At 67.0% G+C, this 17,872-nt stretch overlaps 10 protein-coding genes across 10 annotated transcripts; 6 read left to right on the top strand and 4 right to left on the bottom strand.

Annotated features, from left to right (window-relative positions):
- Positions 1 to 343: 343 nt before the first annotated feature.
- MICPUCDRAFT_48621 (uncharacterized protein) lies at positions 344 to 3,043 on the top strand. The gene is made up of 4 exons (XM_003062427.1): positions 344 to 394; positions 589 to 789; positions 990 to 1,199; positions 1,364 to 3,043. The coding sequence occupies exons 1-4, from the start codon at positions 380 to 382 to the stop codon at positions 2,453 to 2,455; spliced, it is 1,518 nt and encodes a 505-aa protein (XP_003062473.1). The 5' UTR covers positions 344 to 379; the 3' UTR covers positions 2,456 to 3,043.
- Positions 3,044 to 3,678: 635 nt separating this feature from the next.
- On the top strand, positions 3,679 to 4,482 carry MICPUCDRAFT_29310 (uncharacterized protein; the record flags this gene model as incomplete). Its single annotated transcript, XM_003062428.1, has 1 exon — positions 3,679 to 4,482. A coding segment is annotated over one exon (804 nt), but the record flags the coding sequence as incomplete, so codon positions are not given.
- Positions 4,483 to 5,573: 1,091 nt separating this feature from the next.
- Positions 5,574 to 5,789, bottom strand: MICPUCDRAFT_52389 (uncharacterized protein; the record flags this gene model as incomplete). The annotated part of the gene is made up of 1 exon (XM_003062676.1): positions 5,574 to 5,789. The coding sequence occupies one exon, from the start codon at positions 5,787 to 5,789 to the stop codon at positions 5,574 to 5,576; it is 216 nt and encodes a 71-aa protein (XP_003062722.1).
- A 162-nt stretch (positions 5,790 to 5,951) lies between these two features.
- Positions 5,952 to 7,267, bottom strand: MICPUCDRAFT_52390 (uncharacterized protein; the record flags this gene model as incomplete). Its single annotated transcript, XM_003062677.1, has 2 exons — positions 5,952 to 6,601; positions 6,706 to 7,267. The coding sequence occupies 2 exons, from the start codon at positions 7,265 to 7,267 to the stop codon at positions 5,952 to 5,954; spliced, it is 1,212 nt and encodes a 403-aa protein (XP_003062723.1).
- A 243-nt stretch (positions 7,268 to 7,510) lies between these two features.
- MICPUCDRAFT_42317 (uncharacterized protein) lies at positions 7,511 to 8,743 on the top strand (the record flags this gene model as incomplete). The annotated part of the gene is made up of 3 exons (XM_003062429.1): positions 7,511 to 7,852; positions 8,002 to 8,416; positions 8,556 to 8,743. 3 exons carry the CDS (start codon positions 7,511 to 7,513, stop codon positions 8,741 to 8,743), a joined length of 945 nt encoding a protein of 314 aa, XP_003062475.1.
- A 23-nt stretch (positions 8,744 to 8,766) lies between these two features.
- MICPUCDRAFT_68801 (uncharacterized protein) lies at positions 8,767 to 9,672 on the bottom strand (the record flags this gene model as incomplete). The annotated part of the gene is made up of 2 exons (XM_003062678.1): positions 8,767 to 9,014; positions 9,199 to 9,672. 2 exons carry the CDS (start codon positions 9,670 to 9,672, stop codon positions 8,874 to 8,876), a joined length of 615 nt encoding a protein of 204 aa, XP_003062724.1. The 3' UTR covers positions 8,767 to 8,873.
- A 1,512-nt stretch (positions 9,673 to 11,184) lies between these two features.
- Positions 11,185 to 11,997, top strand: MICPUCDRAFT_42318 (uncharacterized protein; the record flags this gene model as incomplete). Its single annotated transcript, XM_003062430.1, has 1 exon — positions 11,185 to 11,997. The coding sequence occupies one exon, from the start codon at positions 11,185 to 11,187 to the stop codon at positions 11,995 to 11,997; it is 813 nt and encodes a 270-aa protein (XP_003062476.1).
- A 66-nt stretch (positions 11,998 to 12,063) lies between these two features.
- On the top strand, positions 12,064 to 12,546 carry MICPUCDRAFT_52394 (uncharacterized protein; the record flags this gene model as incomplete). Its single annotated transcript, XM_003062431.1, has 1 exon — positions 12,064 to 12,546. The coding sequence occupies one exon, from the start codon at positions 12,064 to 12,066 to the stop codon at positions 12,544 to 12,546; it is 483 nt and encodes a 160-aa protein (XP_003062477.1).
- Positions 12,547 to 12,991: 445 nt separating this feature from the next.
- Positions 12,992 to 14,818, top strand: MICPUCDRAFT_52395 (uncharacterized protein; the record flags this gene model as incomplete). The annotated part of the gene is made up of 2 exons (XM_003062432.1): positions 12,992 to 13,835; positions 14,004 to 14,818. The coding sequence occupies 2 exons, from the start codon at positions 12,992 to 12,994 to the stop codon at positions 14,816 to 14,818; spliced, it is 1,659 nt and encodes a 552-aa protein (XP_003062478.1).
- A 112-nt stretch (positions 14,819 to 14,930) lies between these two features.
- On the bottom strand, positions 14,931 to 17,339 carry MICPUCDRAFT_42320 (uncharacterized protein; the record flags this gene model as incomplete). The annotated part of the gene is made up of 3 exons (XM_003062679.1): positions 14,931 to 16,178; positions 16,366 to 17,073; positions 17,301 to 17,339. 3 exons carry the CDS (start codon positions 17,337 to 17,339, stop codon positions 14,931 to 14,933), a joined length of 1,995 nt encoding a protein of 664 aa, XP_003062725.1.
- Between the last annotated feature and the right edge of the window lie 533 nt (positions 17,340 to 17,872).

Genomic DNA, 17,872 nt, shown 5'->3' on the forward strand with positions numbered 1-17,872 from the left:
CGACGACGCGGCGTCGTCGTGGGATAAGACGGACTGGCGCGTCGCCGCGATGTTCCAGTGGGACGAGCCCGTGAAGGTGACGCGCGCGCCGGGGAGGATCGACGTCATGGGCGGGATCGCGGACTACAGCGGCGCGACGGTGGTGCAATCCCCCACCGCGGTCGCGACGCACGTCGCGGCGCAGCGCAGGGTGGAGGACGACGCGACCCCGGGCAAGCTCATCATCGTCTCCCGGACGCGGCAGAAGAAGAAGACGGCGACGACGAACAAGAAGAAGAAGAAGACGGAGGAGGGGGAGGAGGAGAAGGAGAACGACGACGACGACGACGACGACGACGACGACGACGGGCCCGCGGTCGACCGCGGCGAGGTGTTCGAGATGCCCATGGATCAGGCGCGTTCTATCTCACACTGGTCCCCATACGACCGCGTTCGCGTGGTGAACGCCGTTCCTGAAGGACTTTGCCCGGCGCGTCTCTCCGCCCACCCCTCGCTTTCAACACCCGCCCTCGACGCCTTTCAACTCCGCTTCTGACGCCTTTCAACTCCACCCCGACGTTCGCTCGTATGGTATGGAACAACCCTCAGCTCCTCGGCGCGGCGGACGGCGTCGCGTCAAAACCGATGACGTACGACGCCGCGAAGGCGTTCTTCGACGCGAGATCGACGAAAACAGGACTGGAAGGGCACACGGTGCTGTCGTCGCAGTGGGCCGCGTACGTCGCGGGCGTCGTGCTCGTGTTGTTTCGAGAGCACGGCGTGAAGTTCACGCGCAACAAGACGGTGAAGGCGCGTCCGCGTTTTATCTCACGCCGGTCCCCGTACGACCCCGTTCGCGTGGTGAACGCCGTTCCTTGAGGACTTTCGACGGGCCGGCGCCGTCTCCGTCAATCTCTCTCGTCCAATGAAACGTCCACGTCATCAAACTACTAACCAATCGCATCACTTCCCGCCGCCACGTCGCCCGCCGATCGAACGCCTCTCGTCAGTCGAATAAAAAGGCGCACGACACGCTCTGCGCGTACGTCGAGTCGGACGTGCCGGAGGGCGCGGGCGTCGCGTCGAGCGCGGCGCTGGAGGTGGCGACCGCGAGCGCGCTGCTATCTATCGCGGGGGTAACGCTCTCGCCCAGGGAGTTATCGCTCGCGTGCCAGAAGGCTGAGAACGTCGTCGTCGGGAGCCCGTGCGGGGTCATGGACCAGGCGCGCGCGCGAGCCCATCGCGCCCGCCTCTTTTCCTCTTTTCTTCTTTTCCTCGCGTGCCGACCACACGATCTGCCACGTCACCGCACGTCGTCCAACCGCGTCACGGGACGCGCGCGAACTGACGAATCATCACCCTCCACCTGTCATCGTTCGCGGACCAGATGACCGTCGCGTTGGGGGTGAAGGATGAGCTCCTGAAGATCTCGTGCCGCCCCGCGGAATTTTTAGGCACCGCGAAGCTCCCGAGCGCGTGCGCCGTCGTCGGCGTCGACAGCGGCGAGAAGCACAGCAACAAAGAGAGGACCGGGCCGTGGAGCGCGGGGACCGACGGCCGCGCGCGACCGAATCTGAACCTGCACACCGGCTCCGACTACGCGTGCGTTCGCGTCTCGGCGTTCATGGCGCGTCGAATGCTGCAAAAGACGTACAACGTCGGCGCGCCACCATCGGAGGTCCCCGGCGCGAAGATGCGCGACCTCTCCCTGGACGACGACGTCGACGTCGGCTTGCTCGACGACGACTTGAGCGCGAAACCGCTGGAGTATCTCACGGAGATTCCCCCGCACGTGTGGGACTCGCCCGCGTTCGCCGAGCGTCTGCCGCCGGCGGGGTGCTTCATGGAGGGTAAAATTTTCCTCTCGCACTTCGCGGACAGGCACGGCGACGAGCCGCACACCAAGGTGCACCCGGACGGGCGGTACGACATCGCGGGCGCGGGCGCGCATCCGGTGTACGAGCATCACCGCTGTCGCGTGTTCGCGAAGCTCGCGCTGGCGGCGCGCGCGATTGAATCGGCGTCGGCGTCGAGCGCGAGCGCAAGCGGCGGCGGCTTCGGCTTCGACGCGTCCGCGGCTCAGGAAGAAACGGACGAGACGTTGGCGTTGATGGGCGAGCTCATGTACCAATCGCACGCGGCGTACAGCCGCCTGGGCCTCGGGTCCGACGCCACGGACACCATCGTGCGCGCGTGCAAGAACGTCGGCCCGAACCGCGGGGTGTTCGGCGCGAAGATCACCGGCGGCGGCCGCGGCGGCGTCGTCGCCGTGCTCCTCCGGAGCGGCGCGGCGGGCGCGGAGGCGTTGGAGCTCGTGCGACGCGAGGTGGCGTCCGTCACGGGGAAGCGGCCGAGGGTTTTTGAGGGGTCGAGCGACGGCGCGGTGAAGTTTGGAGCGCTCGACGTCGTCGTGTTGCCCGCGAAAAAAGCCGGGGAAGACTACGACCCGGGGTGCGTGGACCCCGACGACTTCTGAGGCCGAAGTACTTTCGTACTTTCGAAAGTACTTTCGTACCTTCGAAGGTACTTTAGCAGATATCGCCGACGCCGACGCCGACGATCCCGCGCGCTGGGTGGCCGACGCCGACGCCGACGCCGAAGTCGCGCGCGCGAGCGCGACGGACGACGAAGCCATCGCGTCGTCCTCGGCGCGTCTCCCTCTGGGCGCGACCCGCGACCGCACTGGAGGAAAGGGTTGACCGTGACCCTCGCCTCTGTCGCATCAACGCCGATTATTCCGAGTGCTTCAAGCAGGCTTGAAAGGGGGAATTTGATACCGGAGGTCGGGTGAAATCGTCAGCGTCGATACTGGTCCATCCGGTCGGAAGCTCGCCTTCTTCCCGACAAAATCCTAACAGAGGGCTCGTTTCCCTCCGCACGAGGCACACTTCTCGACGCACGGCCGCACGCATCGCGACCGCCGCATCGACCGGTGACCTGAAGTGCACCGCCCGCCCGCGTTCGCATCGACGCTCCGCGCGCACACGCGAACAGACACCGTCGCGTCGCGCGCGACAGAACGCTTTCCGCGCCCGTCGATCGATCGACCGGACCTTTTTCGCGGGGTAGAGTCCCCGATCCCGCGTCAAATAATATCGCGCTTCTAAAGCGCGCTCCCTTCCCCTCGAGCGCGAGCCGTCGAGTCGATTTCACGACGAAGATGCCTTCCACGGTGCGTTTCGTCCCGTTGACACCCCCGTCCACGCGATCGCGTCGTCGCGTCGTCGCGTGAACGAACCATTCCGGAGTGTCCGGTCCCAGGTTTTCAATCATCGTGTGCGACCTTTCGCGAAAATCGTGCGCGACCTTTCACACAAATCATCATCACATCATCACAAATCTGTTACGTGTACACGTACACGTACAACGTTGTAGATCTGTTCGCGCTTCGAGACGCGACTTCAGTTGCGGAACAGTTTCGGGAACGGCTTTTTTTTAAATCCGCCCGCTCGCGAGCGTTCTTCGTACTGACGACGAACGTCACGTCTCCCACCCGCCTTCCTCTCTTCTCGTCGTCTTCAGAAGCGTAACAACCGCGGGAGTTCCTCCGGGTTCGTGACCCGCGCGCTCGTCGCGTTTGTCCTCGTCGTCATGGGCGTCGCCGCCGCCGCGGACGCGGCGTATTTGGAACAAAGAGTCCAAAAAGAAGCCGCGGTCGCGTTGCTCGGCGAAGACGCGTTTGAAGCGACGCAGCTCGCGAAGCTCCTCGCGGCGGACGGCGCGACGTACGATTACTTCGGCTGGTCCGTCTCGGTATCCGGCTCCCTCATCGTCGTCGGCGCGAATGGAGACGACGACAAGGGCTCCAACTCCGGGTCCGCGTACGTGTTCGAGAAGGGCGCGGACGGCGCCGTGACGCAGCTCGCGAAGCTCACCGCGGCGGACGGCTGGGGGGGCGATCAGTTCGGCAGGTCCGTCGCGGTGTCCGGCTCCCTCATCGTCGTCAGCGCGGAATATGACGACGACAAGGGCTCCAACTCCGGGTCCGCGTACGTGTTCGAGAAGGGCGCCGACGGCGCCGTGACGCAGCTCGCGAAGCTCACCGCGGCGGACGGCGCGGCGGACGATAACTTCGGCTGGTCCGTCGCGGTGTCCGGCTCCCTCATCGTCGTCAGCGCGATATATGACGACGACAAGGGCTCCAACTCCGGGTCCGCGTACGTGTTCGAGAAGGGCGCGGACGGCGCCGTGACGCAGCTCGCGAAGCTCACCGCGGCGGACGGCTGGGGTGTCGATCAGTTCGGCTACTCCGTCGCGGTGTCCGGCTCCCTCATCGTCGTCAGCGCGATATATGACGACGACAAGGGCTCCGCCTCCGGGGCCGCGTACGTGTTCGAGAAGGGCGCGGACGGCGCCGTGACGCAGCTCGCGAAGCTCACCGCGGCGGACGGCGCGGCGTCCGATCTTTTCGGCTTTTCCGTCGCGGTGTCCGGCTCCCTCATCGTCGTCAGCGCGAAGTATGACGACGACAAGGGCTCCAACTCCGGGTCCGCGTACGTCTTTCAGACGAACCGCGAAGACGACGTCGAAGAAGAAGCTGACGAAGAAGCCACTGGATCCGGGGCCGCGGATATCACCGCGACATTCGACAACGTCGTCGATGGCCTCACGTTCACGACGACGGTTACTAAATCCAGCGACGGAACGTACAACGTGACCGCGGAGCAGAGCAACTCCACGACCACCACCGCTGCGTTCCTCGGCGCCGCCGCCTCGGCGGTGATGAAATCGTCCGTGACTCGCGTCGGCGCGCCCGTGGTCGCGCTCGCCGCCGTCGCCGCCGTCGCGGGAGTTTTGTTCAACAAATCTCGCCGCCGCCGCAGCCGCGTCGGGGCGGACGAAGAAACGCCGCTCGTCGAGGGTACCAAGTACGGCGCCGTGCACGTGTGAGCGAGCGATCACCGAGTTTTTGCGCTTCATCGCGCGTGGCCTCCTTGTCGTGCGTGTGTACATATTTTACATCGGCCGAGAGTGTGGAAGGGGTGACCTGAGCCTGGCAAATGCGCCCTTATAGCTCACTTCGGCGGGCGCGAACGCGTCGACCGTCAGTCCTCCGAGTCTATCCTTACATAATTGTACATATGCAATTTCAATTATTTATTTTTAACCGATGTCGCACGCGTGGTCGTCGGCTGTGGTGGTTGAAGGGTCGATCCCTTCATATTCAAATCACCTTTCACTCTGTCGCATCGGCGCTCATCGTGGTTCCGGCGCCGACGCCGGCGTCTGCGTTTGATTCGACGACGCGCGGGTTGGATAGACGCGCGTTCTACACGTTTGATCGTCGACGCGCTCGTGCGCGGCGTCCGAATGTACGGCGGGAAGATGGCGCTGCGGTCGGTCGATCGTGGAGGAGGTGGTCGCGGAAGATGGCCGCGCCGTCGGCACGCGACTTGATGAAAAGAAAAGAACAGATGTGCAGTCATCAACGAGAGCTCAGTTCTCGCGGCGCCTCGCGGCGCCTGCGCCATCGCTCCCCGCGCGGGACATGGCGTCCTCCGTAAAGTACTTCCTACTACCTATCTACGGAGGTACTTTCGAAAGTACTTTCATACTCTTCTATCTAATACGTCTACACGAGCCCTACTGGCTAGCTAGAGGACTCCGCCCGCGCCGCCGAGGTCGCCGAACCACGCGGTGAGAAAAGCGTTACAACGCGCGTACGAGAGGAACCCGCGCCAATCGATCGCGCCGGTGAAGTCGACGTCCGCGCGCGCGAACATCTCGTCGACGATCCCGTTCAAAAAGTCGGAGACGTCCAAAGTGTCGTACGCGTACACGAGCGCCTCGTTCGCGTTCCCGAGCACCATGTGCCTCGGGACTCTGAGAGTAATTGTCCATACGAGTGATGATATCGGGGTGGAGTTGAAAGGCGTCAGAAGCGGAGTTGAAAGGCGTCGATGGCGGGGATTGAAAGCGAGGGGTGGGCGGAGAGAGACGACGGGAAAAGTCCAGTCCTTAAGGAACGGCGTTCACCACGCGAACGCGGTCGTATGGGGACCAGTGTATAGGACGCGCCTGAGCGTTATGGACGGCGCCCGCGCCCCGGGCGCCCCGGCGCCGGCGCGCGCCTCGCCCGTCGGAATCGACACCGCGACGGTGGGCTCGGGCGCCGCGTCCGCGTCGTCTTCCCCGTCGTCCGCGTCTCCGCCGCCGCCGCCGCCGTCCCCGCCCGCGCCGTTCATTAAACGCCTCCTCATGAACCGTTTCGTCGGCGACTTCACCGCGCGCGTCGCCAGCGCGTCCCTCCGCGTCTGGTCTTCCAAACACGCGCGCATCGCTCTGACGCCCGCGCACACCGCGCCGTCGAGTAGCGCCATCACGCGCGTCTTCGAGAGCGTGCCGCGTTTGGCGCCGGCGGCGGCCGCCGCCGCCGCGGCTTCGTCGTCGTCGCGCGCGTGCGCTTCGAACGCCGTCCGCAGCTTTTCCGCGGCGGCGCCGCCGCCGCCGCCGCCGCACAACACCTGCATCGCGGCGACGACGTCGGCGATCCTCGAAACGCTCGCTCCGTCCTCGTCGACGGCGCGGAACAGCGCGTGCTTCATCGTCCAGTCGTCGAACGCGTCGCCGGCGGCGTCGGCGGTGGTGCCCGCAATCTCCGCCCGGTCGATCTTTCGCAACGCTGAGGGCCATTCCATACAAAAACAGTTCACCGGTCAGTTGAAAGGGGGAGCGATCAAATGTTGAAACCGAGCGGTGGGTGAAAAACTTTTGTATAGAACGCACCTGAGGCGAGCGCGTCGGCGTCCACGAACCCCCCCCCGCGCGCGTCCTTCTTCTCCCCAGCCCTGAGCTCGTCGTACAGGATCGCGAGGTCGACGCGGCGGAGCGCGACGAGCGTGGCGGGGGAGGACAGGGAAGCGGCGACGGCGGCGACGCCGCCGCGCTCGCACGACGTCGCGAACGCGCGATTCGGCCGCGGCCGCGGCGCCGTCGACGACGACTCGTCGTCCTCCTCCTCCTCCGCCTCCTCGTCGCCGCTCCAGAACTCGATCGCGACGGTCGTCGACCTCCGCGAGGACGCGCTCGACGCCGCGGCCGCCGCCGCGACGGAGGACGAGGCGTCGACCGTCGCCGCCGCGGCGTGCCGCGCGAGCGTCGCGAGCGTCTCGCCGAGGCGCGCGTTGAACTCTTCCAACTTCGTCGTCGGCTTCCACCACTCGTCGTCGTCCGCGTCCGCGTCCGGCGGCTCGACGCCTCTCTTCTTCTTCTTCTTCGCGTTCTTCTTCCGCGACGCGTCGGGGGACGTCCCGGGCGCGTCCGCGCCCTTCGAGGCGCCGCACCCCATGACGCCGAGCGCGCTCGTTGTGAAATCATTGATCTATCGGGCGTTGCGTTGACCGGGCCGAGGAATTTGGTGCGTTCCTACTACTGTAACGCTTTTCACCCACCACTCGGTTTCAACATTTGATCGCGTCCCTTTTCAACTGACCGATGAACTGTAGTCTATAGATCAGGACGACCAGCTGAGACGTAGACGTCTGTCGACACATCTCGTCCGCGCGTCGAGAGGCGTCTGTCGGCGCGGAGGATGACGTCCGCGACGCTCCTCCTCGCGCGCGCGCGTCGCGTCCTTCCTCGTCCCCGCGTCGGCGGTCGGCGTCGTCGACCTCCGCGCGTCGTCGTTCGAAGCGCCGCGAAGAAGGCCGACGGCACGATCGAAGATAGACTCTCCCTTCTGCACCCGTACGTCGCCGGCGGCGCGGCGTTCATGACCGCGTGGGTCCTCGGCCCGTTCCCCGGGTCGCTGTACACCGGGATTCCGTCGCACGACGCGCTCGTCGCGTCGCTGTACGACGCGCTGCACCTCGCCGAGGTGTTCGGCCCGTCGTCGCTCATCACGAAATATAACGAGCTCGGTCGATTGCCCGCGGTGAGACTGCTTCCCATACGACCCCGTTCGCGTGGTGCACGTCGTTCCTTGAGGACTTTCCCGTCGTCACTCTTCACCCGCGCTTCCCTTTCAACGTTTGACCGGTGAGACGTTCGACTGACCGACGCGTTCCCGATCGCTTCGCCCAGTTGACGCACGCGCTCCCGGGCGCGGCGTGGTGCGTCCTCTCCGCGTGGCAGCTGCACCCGAGGAGCCGAGAGGTCGCCGGCGCGACGTGGCATCGGTGGGGAGGTCGAGCGATGTTGCTCGCCGCGGCGGCGCTCATGTGGGGCTACGCGCTCATCGACGCGAACGGATTGCCCGCGGACGTTCACGACTTTGGAGGGCACGCGGGGGGTCTCGCCGACGCGATCGACGCGAGGGTTTACGGACCCGTGCCGGTGAACGCGGTCGGGTTGCGCGGGCTGGCGGCGTGGTTCGTGTTTACTGGGGTTCAGACGGGGAAAACGGCCAGGGAGGGGGCGTTTTCGGAGCATAAGAAGTGGGCGGCGAGGCACGTCGCCGCCGGCGCGTGGGTCGCCGCGCAGCGACCGGCGTACTCGGGTGCGTTCGTCTATCCCCGCGGTACAAACGTTTCTTTTCACCCACCGCACCGCTCGGTTTCAATACGTAGTCGATCGCGCTGGTCTCCCTTCGACTGACCGATGAACATACATATCGCGCATGGCATCGCCCGCATCAGCGTTGCGCGCGGTCGCGTTCGCGGGGGGCGCGGTCGGTCTCGTCGACGACGCGAGCGGCGCGGAGTCTCTCGCGGACGCGTTCTATTACGCGTCGTACGCGACGACGATCGCGTACTTCGCAGCCGCGGAGTGGGCGGTTAGAGGAGAGGACGGCAGCGGCAGCGGCAGCCGCGGCGGGGAGACCTGATGGTGGTGGTTAACTATCTTTAGTTTATTCGTCTAGCTAGAGACTACACGTGTAATAACAACTTAGGGCTACATAAGGTTACCCTCGCTTTCGTCGCGATCGCCCAAAACCAAAACTCCCGTAGTCGTCTCTACTCCGCTGCGGCGGCTGCCTCGCCGTCCTCGCCCTCGCCCTCGCCCTCGCCCTTCGCGCTCGCCGGCGTTTCCGGCCACGGCGCGTGCAGCGTCATCTCCGCGGTCGCCTCGCCCACCGCCTCGGGCGTCGGCGCGTCCTCAGGGCCGTTCCATACAAAGCGACGTCGGGGTGGATTTGAAAAGCGTCAGTTGGAGTTGAAAGGCGTCGAGGTCGGGGATTGAAAGCGAGGGATGAGCGGAGAGATGCGCCGGGAAAAGTCCTTAAGGAACGGCGTTCACCACGCCAACGCGGTCGTATGGGGACCAGTGTATAGAACGCACCTCGAACGCGAGCTTCACCGCACCCACTTTCGCGTCGCCGAATAAAACCTTCGGCGGTCGGAACGAGAGCCTCGCCGTCGTCGTCCTCGGCTCCCCGCTCGATCGCGCTCCCGCGCTCGCCTCGGCGACGAAGTCTTTCAAGCGCACCGTCGCGGTGCCGACGACGCGGAGGAGTTTCACGGATTTGGATTCCAGGAGCGCGGCTTCGGTCGCCTCCGGATCCGAGTCTTCCGGCGCCGCCTCCGCCTCCGCGGCGTCGCCCGATCGGTCGTCGCCCGCCACGTCACCCGCCACGTCGCCCGCCACGTCGCCCGCCACGTCACCCGCCGTCTCACCTTCCTCCGCGCGCGCCTCATCCTTCGGCTTCGGCTTCGGCTTCGGGAGCGGGTCCGCGCGCACCAGCTCGAACACGATCCCGCGCTCGAACGCGTCCCGCGTGAGATGCGAAATCGGCAGTCGCGCCAGCGCCGTCATCGGATCCTCCTTATCCGTCTCCGCCGCGGCTTCGCCGTCGTCGCCGTCCGTCGGCGGCTCTCTTCCTCCGTCGCCCGCCTCCGGATCGATCGCCGACGGCGTGCGGCGCTCCCGCGGGGTTTGCAGAGGCCCGTCCACGCCGGGGAGGCGATACGACACGAAAAACTCGGCGTCGTCCGTCGGCGCCGGCGCCGGCGCGTCGCCCGATTCGTCGCCCGCCGCCACGTCACCTGCCACGTCACCTGCCACGCCACCTCCCTCTCCGCCCTCCGCCGCCGCCGCCGGCTCGGGTTCACGCTCCGGAGGGTCGGGCGCGAACGACAGCTCGGAGAGCGTCACTCGGAACGACACCGTCGTCGGCTCCCGCGCCGGCTCGGGCGCGCGCGACGACGCGTCGACGCCCGCCGCGTCGTCTCCATCCCCCTCTCCCGATTGGTCGCCCGCTGCCACGTCACACGCCACGTCACCCGTCGCCGCCGCGTCTTCGTCTCCGTCCGCGCCCTCCTTCGCGCCCTTCGAGCTCGCTCTCGAGCCGCGCGGCACGCGCACGCCGTCGAGGTAAATCAACTCCGGCAGCGCGTCCGCGACGCGTTCGCGACAGTATCCGGGCGTCAGACACAGCGGGTTCCCCGCCAGCGACAGCGCTTTCAGGTTCGGGAGTAACGCCAGCTTTCGAAGCGTTTCGTTCACGCCGACGAGGCGGTTGTGCGTCAGATCGAGCGACTGCAGCTCGGTCGCGGCGGTCAGCGTCGCGTCGTCGGACGGCAGCGACTCGATCTCGTTGTGCGCTGGGCGAAGCGATCGGGAACGCGTCGGTCAGTCGAACGTCTCACCGGTCAAACGTTGAAAGGGAAGCGCGGGTGAAGAGTGACGACGGGGAAAGTCCTTAAGGAACGACGTGCACCACGCGAACGGGGTCGTATGGGAAGCAGTCTCACCGACGCCGAGGTGCGCGAGATTTGGAACCGCGAACGCGATCGCGACGTCCGCGACGCGGTTCGCGCCCGCGTACATCTCCGTCAGCCTCGCGCACGCCGCGAGATCATCCGGGAACGCGGTCAGCGCGTTCCCCGTGATCGTGACGCGCTCGAGCGACGCGAGCGAGGAGAGAAGCCCGCGAGGTACGCTCGCGATGCGGTTCCCTCGCGCGTCCAGGTGGACGCATCGCGCGCGCTCCTTCGCGCTCAGGTCCGGGAACGCGCGCAGGTTTTCAAACGCGCGCGCGATCTCCCCCGGGGGCGAGCGCCGCGCGGGGAGGACGCCGTCGTCGTCGTAGTCGGGAGGCGGGGCCGCGCCGCCGAAGCGTTCGGGGTCTTCGGGCATCGCGACCGGTCGTCGCGGACCCGGCGCGCGCGCGACGTCGAATGAACGAGTGCCAGATTAGGGTAAGTTGCTAGTGAGGGTGGTCGGCACTCTTCTCGCTTGTTCGGCGGTCGCTCGTCGGCGTCGGTTTCTCCGAGGTTTCCGCGCGAGCTCTCGTCGTCGTCATCAGTGTTCGGAGCGCGCGCGGCCATGGCGGCCGCCCCCGCGAAGCCCCCAGGCCCGCGCGACGGCGGATGGCTCTCGCGCCCCGTCCTCCTCGCCGTCGAACGCGTCGCCAGAGGACGCGCGCACCGCGTCCCGCTCGTCGCCGCGGGCGCGACGCTCGTCTTCGTCGCGGCCGTCATGAGCACCATGATGATCGGACGCGGCGAGGACGCGCCCGAGGAGGCGTGTCTGGGGACGAACGACGACGAGGATTACTGCGACGACCGCGGCGACGCCGCGCCGGTCGTGAGCTACAGCGGCGTCCTGTGGCCCGAGCGCGCGGTGTTCATCGCGCTCGGGACCCCGTGCGGGGTCCTGTGGTTCGTCACGATACTCCTATCGCACGCGTCGCTGCTTCGACTCGCGGACGCGGCGTGGGCGAGGCGACGAGGAGGACGAGAGACGACGACGACGACGTCGGGGGCGTTTGACGGTCGAGCGACGAACGACGATCATCGTCCCTCCTCCTCCTCCTCCTCCCCGTCGGCGGCGAACGCCGCGCCGACGCCGACGCCGACGCCGACGCACCGACCGAGCATCCCCGCGCTGCGCAAGATGGAGCCTCTCGCGCTCGTCGCGGGGCCGTGCTTCCTCCTCGTCGTGTGGGTGTCGCTTGGGGATCCGTGGCCGGGGTATTTCGTTCACGGCGCCGCCGCGTTCGTCTTCTTCATCTGCGGGATGGTGCGACGACCGACCCAGCCTCACGTCGTCCCGTTTGTTTCGCGAGTAGGACGCTCTTCGACCCCGCCCGTCGTCGGCGCTCTCGACCCCGCGCTTCGCTTTCGACGCCCGCCGTAGTGACTGACCGTCGAGACGTTTTCGCTTTTTTTTTGGCAGTGCAACGTCTGGCTCACGTCGAGCGCGATGGCGACGGTGACGTCGCTCGCGACGTCGACGGGAGAAACGGTCGGAAGCGGAGCGTTAGCAGCAGTGACAGCGACAATAGAAGAGGGTAACAGTAGCGATACCTCGGATAACGCAGCCACGGGGAGCGTTACCGGAGGAGGAGGACCCGAGACGCCGTGGCCGAGCGCGACGTTCGAGAGAGGGCGTCGATTCAAACGCGTCGTCCTCTTCGGACTCCTCGGCGCGATGGTCCCGGTGGCGATCGTCTGGGGGCTCATGATGTACGAGCTCGGCAAAGAGGCGCGTCCGCACATCGCGCTGGTCCCCGTCCGACCGCGTTCCTCGCCGAGGACTTTTGCGAGCGTCGCGTTCGGTTTCTCTCCGCCCGCGCCGCGCGTCGTCGGTTTTTTTTACTGTACGCCTCCAGTCGCGACGCCGTCTGACGCGCCCCCGACGTTCGTTCTATACACTGGTCCCCATACGACCGCGTCGGCGTGGTGAACGCCGATCCTTAAGGACTTTTGCCGTCGTGTCTCTCCGCCCACCGCTCGCTTTCAATCCCGACACACCTCGACGCCTTTCAACTCCAACTGACGCCTTTCAACTCCATCTGACGCCTTTCAACTCCACCCCGACGCGCGTCGCCTCGCGCGGACCTCCCCTCCCTCGACGCTCAGGAGCACATGATCGCCCCAGTGCAGTACCTGTGGATCGTGTGCATGACGTTAGGGAACGGCGCGTGCTGGGTGGAGATCAGTGAAGCGGAGAGGGAGGCTCCGGGGGAGGAGGAGGAGGAGGCGGCGGAAGGGGCGGGGGCGTCGAACGCCGTGTGATGCGCGACGACGCGCCGAGAGCGAGACGAGACGAGAATTTTTGGACGAGACGAGATTCTGTTGACCTGTAATCGTAGCGACGCGCGCCATCACTCGTCGTCCGCGCGCGCGATATGCAGCCGACGCCGCCGCCCGGCGGCGCGTACCCCCCCGGGCATCATCAACCTCCGCCGCCCGGGTACCAGATGATGTACGTGATGCCGACCGCGAACGGCGGGTATCAGTACCTACAGCCGGAGCAAACGATGGGCGGGCAACAACGACAACACCACCATCACTGGGCGACGGCGGCGCCGCCGCCGGCGCCGTCGGCGCCGGCGTGGGGGCAGCCCGCGGCGATGCAGTGGGGGTCGCAGATGGCGACGGCGAACGCGAACGCGAACGCGAACGCGAACGCGAACGCGCCGTCGTCGCGAGGGAATTGGTACGGCGGCGGACCGCGCCCGCCGCCGCCGCGGGAGACGACGACGACGACGACGACGAGCTGCTACCGATTCCGCGACGGCAGCGCCGTCGGCGGCGGACCCGTCGCGCCGCCGCCCGCGCCCGCGAGCGCGCCCGCGCCGCCGACGACGACGACGAAACGAAGCGGCGAGGGGAAGGGCGGGGAACCTTCCGGGGACGACGCGCGCGGGGACGGCGACGCCGATCCGAATTCGATCGATCGCGCGAAAAAAGGCGGCACCCCGGCGTCGGCGCCGCCGCCGCCGCCGCCGGCGGACGCGAAGAAGACGGAACGTCAACCGTCGAAACCAACCGAGAAGGGCGTGACGTTCCCGACCATCGACGAGATCCCCGTCGTCAAGCCCGTGGACGTCGCGTCGCTCCCGGAGGACGTGCGCGCGTACCGCGCCGAGCGCGCGAAGAACTGGCCGTCGAGCGCCGCCGTCGACGCCAAGCGGAGACGCGCGGCGGAGAAAGGCGCGTTCATATTCACACTGGTCCCCATACGACCGCGTCGGCGTGGTGAACGCCGATCCTTAAGGACTTTACTTCCCGGCGCGTCTCTCCGCCCATGACCCCTCGCTGCTTTCAATCCCCGCCCTCGGGGCCTTTCAACTCCGCTTCTGACGCCTTTCAACCTTTCGACTCCGCCTTTCATCAAACTTTCCTTTCGACGCGAAGCCTCGCGCGGGGAGGCGTGCGACGACGACGGCGGCGCCGACGCGGCGAGGCGAGCGCGGTTGAAGGAGGTGCTCGCCGCGCAGAGGGCGTTGGGGCATTACGACGCGAGCGAGGAGATCGGGGACGTCGACGGCGGCGGCGGAGGAGGAGGAGGAAGGGGAAGAGGAGGAGGGGGAAGAGGGAAGGGCGGCGGGAGAGGCATCAAAGGCAGAGGCAGGAAACGCGGCGCGCGCGACGACGACGACGACGACGACGACGACGGGGGGAAAGCGAAAGCGCCGCGACGGGAAGGAGGAGACGCGCACGACGGCGACGGCGGTGGCGACGGCGGCGATGGAGACGGTGGGACGGGCGCGAAAACGCCTCGGACCTGTCGGTTTTTTCTACGCGGCCAGTGCAAGTCCGGCGCGAAGTGTCGCTTCTCGCACGAGCGCCCCGAGCGGAAAAACAAACCGGGAAAGGGAGGCCGAGGCCAAGGCGGCGGCGGCGGCGGCGGCGGCGGCGCGCACGGAAACCAACCGCAACGACCGCCGCAGCCGACGCTCCTGAAGAAGCTCTTCGCGAAGGAAGTCCGCGTCTCGCGCTCGCGCCTGCTCCAGGTGTTTCGGTTCCTCGTGAATAACAACTTTTTGCGCGACGCGGAGAAAGCGGAGACGGAGAAACTGTGGATGTTTCCGTTCGTCGACGCCGCGCCCGCGGACGTGAAGACGAAGCTGAAGGAGCTCGCGACCGCGCCGGACGTCGAGGATGACGAGGACATCGACGACGTCGCGGACGAAGACGTCCCGGACCCGGAGGAACCCGGGCGAGCGTGAGAGAAGAAATAGAGAAGCGTAGAGCGATGACGACGGGCGAGACGGAATCGGAATCGGAACGAAAAAAAAACAAACCAGACGCCAGCCTCCTCTCCGGTCTCTCTCGCTCCGTCTACTCCGGCAGGTCCTCGGCTTCTTGCTCCATGGACGCGTCGTCGACGTTCCCTTCGTCCGAACGCGCGGCGGCGTCCGCGGCGACTTTCGCCTCGAGCGCCTCCACGGCTTTCGCCACCGCCGCCGCGGCGTCCCCGTCCCCGTCCCCGTCCCCGTCCCCGTCCCGGGGTTTCCCGCCTTTTTCCCCGCTCTCGGTCTTCGCGGCGTCCTCCGCCTTGCCCTCCTCCTCCTCCTCCTCGCCGCCGCCGGTCGGTTCCGGTTCCGGTTCCGGTTCCGGTTCCGGTTCCGGTTCCGATTTCTCCCCGCCCCCCCCGGGCGGCTCCACGCCGAGCAACCCCGGAACCACCGCCTCCATGTCATCCGTCCCCAGCTTGGAAAACGCCGAGAGGTTTTCCTTCGCGATCATCCTCAACGCCTTCCACACGAACACCTTGTCGTTCTTCTGCTTGTACGCCTCCTCGATCTGCGCTTCCGGGTCCATGTCGTCCAGGACGGGCTGTAAAAACGTCGCCATCGACGTCTCCTCCGCTTTCTTCTCGCGCAGCGAAGACGCGTTGTCCACGGAGAGATTCCACAGGCGGTCGAGCTCCGGGTTGCCCAGTTTCACGCGCTTCTCCGGGGGCACCGCGGGCTGCTTCGTCCCCAGCCGCGGGCGCTTGCGCATCACCGGCGGCGGCGGCTTCGGCGGCGGCCGCGGCTCGGACGCGCGCTGAAAGTCCTTGCAGTTGTCCTTCTTCCATCCCACCCAATACACCTCGCGCTTCAACGCGGCGGCGACGAACTCGGCGAACTCGACGCCGCGCGCGTTGGGCGGCGTCGCTGCCGTCGCCGCCATGACCCGCGCCTTGGCCTTCGCCACCTGGTCGCGCTTCACCTTGGGCAGCGCGGGCGGGCCCTCGCAGTGCCCGAGGAGGATGGCGCACTGAAGCAGGAAAGATCGCCGAAACGCGGGGTCGCGGAGTTGCAGCTGAAGCAGCGGCGCCGCGGTGAGATACTTGACCCCCAGCGCGCTCTCCTCCGCCGTCGTCGCCGCCGTCTCGTCCGACGCGTCCAGCCGGTGCGTCTCGAAGTTATCCAACACAGCCTGAAACGCGGCGTAGAACGCGTCCCACCCGCCGGCGACGCCGAGCGCGACGTTCGGGTTCTGGAAGAACGTCTGCAGCGACCAGAACGTCTTGTAGAACCGCACGTCCACCACGGGGGCGTTCGTTTTCGCCGCGTCGTCCGTCTCCATGGCGTCCTCGTCCTTATCAGGGTCGTTCCATACAAGCGAATGTCGGGGTGGAGTTCAAAGGCGTCAGGTGGAGTTGAAAGGCGTCGAGGGCGGGGATTGAAACCGTGGGGTGGGCGGAGAGACGCGCCGGGAAAAGTCCTTAAGGATCGGCGTTCACCACGCGATCGCGGTCGTATGGGAACCAGTGTATAGAACGCACCTCATTGTCGTCGTCCCCCTTCCCCTTCCCCTTCCCTCCTCCGCCGCCCTGTTCCGCGCCGTTTGTTCCGACCTCGAGCTCGTCCAGCGTCGTGACGTTCGCGCGGTTGTAATTCCCCGCGAGATTCAGCGCGCTCCGCTCGCTCAGCGCGTACAGCGACGAGAGCAACAGAAGCACGCGGCCGCGAAGCGTGGCGTCGTTGGTTTTGGAAAGCCTTCGAAGGAGGTCGTTGCACGTCCGAAGCATGATGAGCTTCCCTCGGCGCCACAAGACGTCCGCGTTCAGACGCGTGCGCTTGCCTTCGATCCACGTGAAGACGTCCTGCGCGTCCGCGATCGTGCAGCACTCCACGAGCTGCTCGAGGACGGTGAACACGACGCCGTGATCGCACACGCCCCACTCGCTGAGCGTCAACGAGAGATCTAACAGTCGAGGCAGCGACGCCGACGACGCCTTCACCTTCTTCTTCTTGCCGCCCTCTCTCCCGGCGTACTCCATGAACGGCGCCCTCGCCTCGCCCGCGTCGACGACGAGCTCGTGCAGGACGCAGCACAGCGCTTGCTCGACGAGCTGCTTGGCGTCGGACGTGTTCTCCGCGCCTGGGGTTCCGTCGTCGGCGACGACGAGGTTCGGCGCGGATCCGGACAGCGCCCTCGGCGCCGCGGACGCGACGTCGTCCGAGCTCGAGACGACGCCCGCGAGTCGCTCCTGCGCGGCGGCGGCGGGGAGGAGGAGGCGGCGCGTGAGAGACGCTCGCGGGGGCGCGCGTTCATGATTCGACGTTTCGGTCCGCGCGCGCGTCTCGATCGATCGATCGCTTAGGGTTGGTCCCCCGCTCGATCGATCGACCGCGGGAGCGCGCGCGTCGATCGGACGACGACCGGTCGGACGCCGCGCGCGGGGGGGAGGGGGGACGGGCTGGGGAGACGACGGACCTGGACCGCGGCGAGCTGCCGCTCGAATTCGCACGACATCCCGACGACGACGGCGAGCGCGCGCTGGGGCGTGTGGCGCGCCGAGCGCGCGCGCGGACGGAGCCAGGCACGAACACGATTTGAAGCCTCGATCGGTTCATCGGTCAATCGCGTCGATCGGTGGTCGTAACATTGGGTCTCAATATGATAGTCGGCACTCTGCTGGTTGAAGCCACTTGGTAGATCTTCTCATCGCGTGGCTCTAAAGGTCCAAGCGTCGCGTCGCGCGCGTTCCCGCGATCGGACACACACACGTCGGGCATTGCCCGATGGCGCCTTCACCAGGAAGGGGGCGGGGGATCATCCCCCTGCCGCCGGAGCGGGCGGGGCCTCGGGACGAGCGCGTGGACGCGCTCGTGGCCGCGCTGCGGGCGCGGACGGAGGATTGGGGGGACCCGCCGGGTGCGCGCGCGCGCCGTTCGATCTCGTCGCGGCAATTCGTTCGATTCCCGCCGACACCGTGCCCAATTAGTGCGGTCAACGTCGTCCGCGCCGCCCGCCCGACCCGCGCCGACCCGCCGCCCCCCCCCTCC

The sequence above is a fragment of the Micromonas pusilla genome (genome assembly GCF_000151265.4).
Source record: "Micromonas pusilla CCMP1545 genomic scaffold MICPUCscaffold_12, whole genome shotgun sequence".
Classification (NCBI taxonomy): Eukaryota; Viridiplantae; Chlorophyta; class Mamiellophyceae; order Mamiellales; family Mamiellaceae; genus Micromonas; species Micromonas pusilla.